The sequence below is a fragment of the Sus scrofa genome, unplaced genomic scaffold, assembly GCF_000003025.6.
Source record: "Sus scrofa isolate TJ Tabasco breed Duroc unplaced genomic scaffold, Sscrofa11.1 Contig1901, whole genome shotgun sequence".
In the NCBI taxonomy this organism is placed as follows: Eukaryota; Metazoa; Chordata; class Mammalia; order Artiodactyla; family Suidae; genus Sus; species Sus scrofa.
Genome location: NW_018084974.1, coordinates 23,469 through 26,669, shown reverse-complemented (window position 1 = coordinate 26,669; position 3,201 = coordinate 23,469). Strand labels below are relative to the sequence as shown.

Genomic DNA, 3,201 nt, shown 5'->3' with positions numbered 1-3,201 from the left:
TTACTGTTAATATTAACATCAATTAATATTTATTTTTCTGAATTATTAAGCATTTTCCTTGTTAGATTTCAACAATTTATGTATCATTCTGGCTACTCAAAAACACAAGACTATGGGAAACAAGGATGAAAAAAAATTATTGCAACTCATGCCAACCTCTGATTCAAAGGTCGAACTTCATACAGGTAAGGACAGAATATAATTCTGTTAGATAATTCGGGCATGCATATAGAAAGTTATTTTTATATTAGCTAAATAAGAACGTGTCCTATGTTTAATATATTAAAACAAAAAATAAACCTTGTCCCAGCTTGTAATTTGTAATTGATATAAACCATTTTGACCAAAGAATTTATGTCATTAGACAATCAAATATTTCATAGATTACTAATTAGTACTAAGAATGTAGACTTTGAAAAGGAAACAAAATTTATTCTCACAAATAATATTAATACTTGCAAGATGTCTTCTATTTCAAAGTGTTAGAAAACTAAAGTATAAAAGCATGGATTACATTTATTATCCTTTTATGTGCTGTTACATACTTCAGGAAATCTTACATAATTTCTTTAGGAAATGGTATATAATATTAAGTAAGGTAATTCCTGTGATGCAAGATGTACAGATTTTTTAAACAATTTTGAATAATTTCCTCTGTAAACTCTTTTTCATAATTGTCAATTTGTAGATGACAAATAGTCCATTACAGATCACTGGTGGAATAAAGGAAGCAAATCCACTCATCTCAGGTCACTGGACAAGAGGTAGGTATGGAGTTAACCAGGCTTTACTCCTTATAGCTTTCTACATCTGTTATTAGAAGCATAGGTCAGAGAAAACTTCAAAATACTAGATACTAGTAATATAAAAAAGAAAATGGGCATGCACATATAGAAAAAAGCAATGTTAGAGGATACAGAATTGATTCTAGACAGTGAAGCATATACATGATCCTCTTGATACTAAAAAATGGATATTGGTGCATTCTGGACACCAAGAAACATTGTTAAGTATCATTATACAAAAACCTATGCTTTATATAAAGAAGGAAATTCTTCGATATTGGAGAGCATTCAAAAAGAATAATGGATTTAACACAACGCTGAGGAAATAAATCAAAGAAGTTCTGTCCAAAGGGTATTTATTTTCTTAGTATTTCACAGTAATGTTCCTTAAGGATGCACAGTTATTACTTTATTTTTAGTGATTTTCATGCAATTCCTGAGACATAAAATTAACATATCTGCTTATGCTATTAAAACATTCACTCTCTTGAGAATATATATATAAATTAATTTTTCTCAATTGAAAATGTATACTTATACATATGTATATATATTATACAAACATTAGCACACATGAAAAGTGATTTGCTATTTAACGTACTCTAATGAAAAACATCTAACATATTATTTGTGAATTCTGAACCAAATATGGGTAACATAAATATGTATAATATTCTTTAAAATTCACAAGAACAAGTTTTTCCACTTTAAGCATCCTCCCTAGAATTCCCAACATATTTTACGGGAATCCTGTTTTTCTGAGTCAAGATCTTAAAAGCTTACATTACACAGAAATGAACTTCCCCTACAGGTATGTGTTCCTGTATCTGGAGTAAATGAAGAAGCTGAGAGAAGAATTCCGCTCCTCATAAAAAGAAAAATTTGAAAGGAAAATTATACACACACTAATTTCAAAACTGTCTTCTCAACAAGTGTCAATTCAACATAGAGGGTGGATATGATTGAGGATAACCACTCCTGGACAAATGAATTTATCCTCATAGGATTTAGTAATCACCCAGAGCTGAGGACCCTTCTGTTTCTGGTGTTCCTTACCATCTACCTGATCACCATGGTGGGAAACCTTGGTCTGGTGGCACTGATATTTACTGAGCCTCGTCTTCACACACCAATGTATATCTTTCTGGGTAACCTTGCTCTGATGGATTCCTGTTGTTCCAGTGCCATCACCCCCAAGATGCTACAGAACTTCTTTTCCAAGGACAGAATCGTTTCCCTCTATGAATGCATGGCACAATTTTATTTTCTCTGCTTTGCTGAAACTGCAGACAGCTTCCTCCTGGCAGCCATGTCCTATGATCGCTATGTGGCCATCTGCAACCCACTGCAGTACCACACCAGGATGTCAAAAAATCTCTGCCTTCAAATGACCACAGGCGCCTACATAGTTGCAATTGTGCATCCCATGATTCATACAGGCTTTCTCTTTAGGTTAACTTTCTGTAAGTTTAATCAAATTAATCACTTCTTTTGTGATATTCTTCCATTATTCAGACTCTCCTGTGTTGACCCTTATATCAATCAATGGATGTTATTTATTTTTGCTGGGTTAGTTTTAATCGTCACTATTACCTTGGTAGTAATCTCTTACCTTTTCATCCTTTTCACAATTTTCACAATGAAATACAACAAAGGCAGGGGCAAAGCCTTATCTACTTGTGCATCCCACTTTCTCTCTGTCTCCATATTCTATGGTTCACTTATCTTCATGTATGTTCGGCTAAATTCAGGTAATGAAGGAGACAAAGATATACCTGTTGCTATTTTTTATACTCTTGTGATTCCTTTATTAAACCCTTTTATTTATAGCCTAAGAAATAAGGAAGTAATAAATGTTACCAAAAAATTTTTGAAGATTTCATAACATTATGAAACAAATACTACATCATTTGGGTAACTTATTTCAATCTGATTAAACTTTTTTCACAATCAAGAGTACTGACAAGGTGGAAAATGGTCTCGTATATAACATTCAATTACTAAAACTTGATGGTGTGTCAATCAAATAACCAAATGTAAATGACATTCCAAAATCTATGCTAGTAGTTTTCATCAACAGTAAGCTATGTAACTATCCTTGTGGTTACAATTGCATCAGAGTGTAATTAGCTATATTTCATAAATACATTTCAGAGTATAATACATTGCAATGTTCAACAAATTTAGCAAATGCGAGGAACCATTACATAACAGATCACCTCCATTTTATGTTTTTGGCAAATTTCCTGAATCCCAAGGTGTAATCTTACAAACTGTCCCATGTCCCAAATTCTCAAATATTGGTCCCGTCTTCACCGACAACATCTGACAGAAGTAAACTATTTTGATTTGATCCTCAATTTTAAGTTATTCAAGAGATTGTTTGAATATGAAATCTCAGAGAATATATATTCTT

General features: G+C 32.3%; 1 protein-coding gene across 1 annotated transcript; it reads left to right on the top strand.

The window, feature by feature from the left end:
• Window positions 1–1,743: 1,743 nt before the first annotated feature.
• LOC110258322 (olfactory receptor 5K3-like) lies at window positions 1,744–2,536 on the top strand (the record flags this gene model as incomplete). The annotated part of the gene is made up of 2 exons (XM_021081494.1): window positions 1,744–2,248; window positions 2,360–2,536. Coding segments are annotated over exons 1-2 (682 nt in total), but the record flags the coding sequence as incomplete, so codon positions are not given.
• Between the last annotated feature and the right edge of the window lie 665 nt (window positions 2,537–3,201).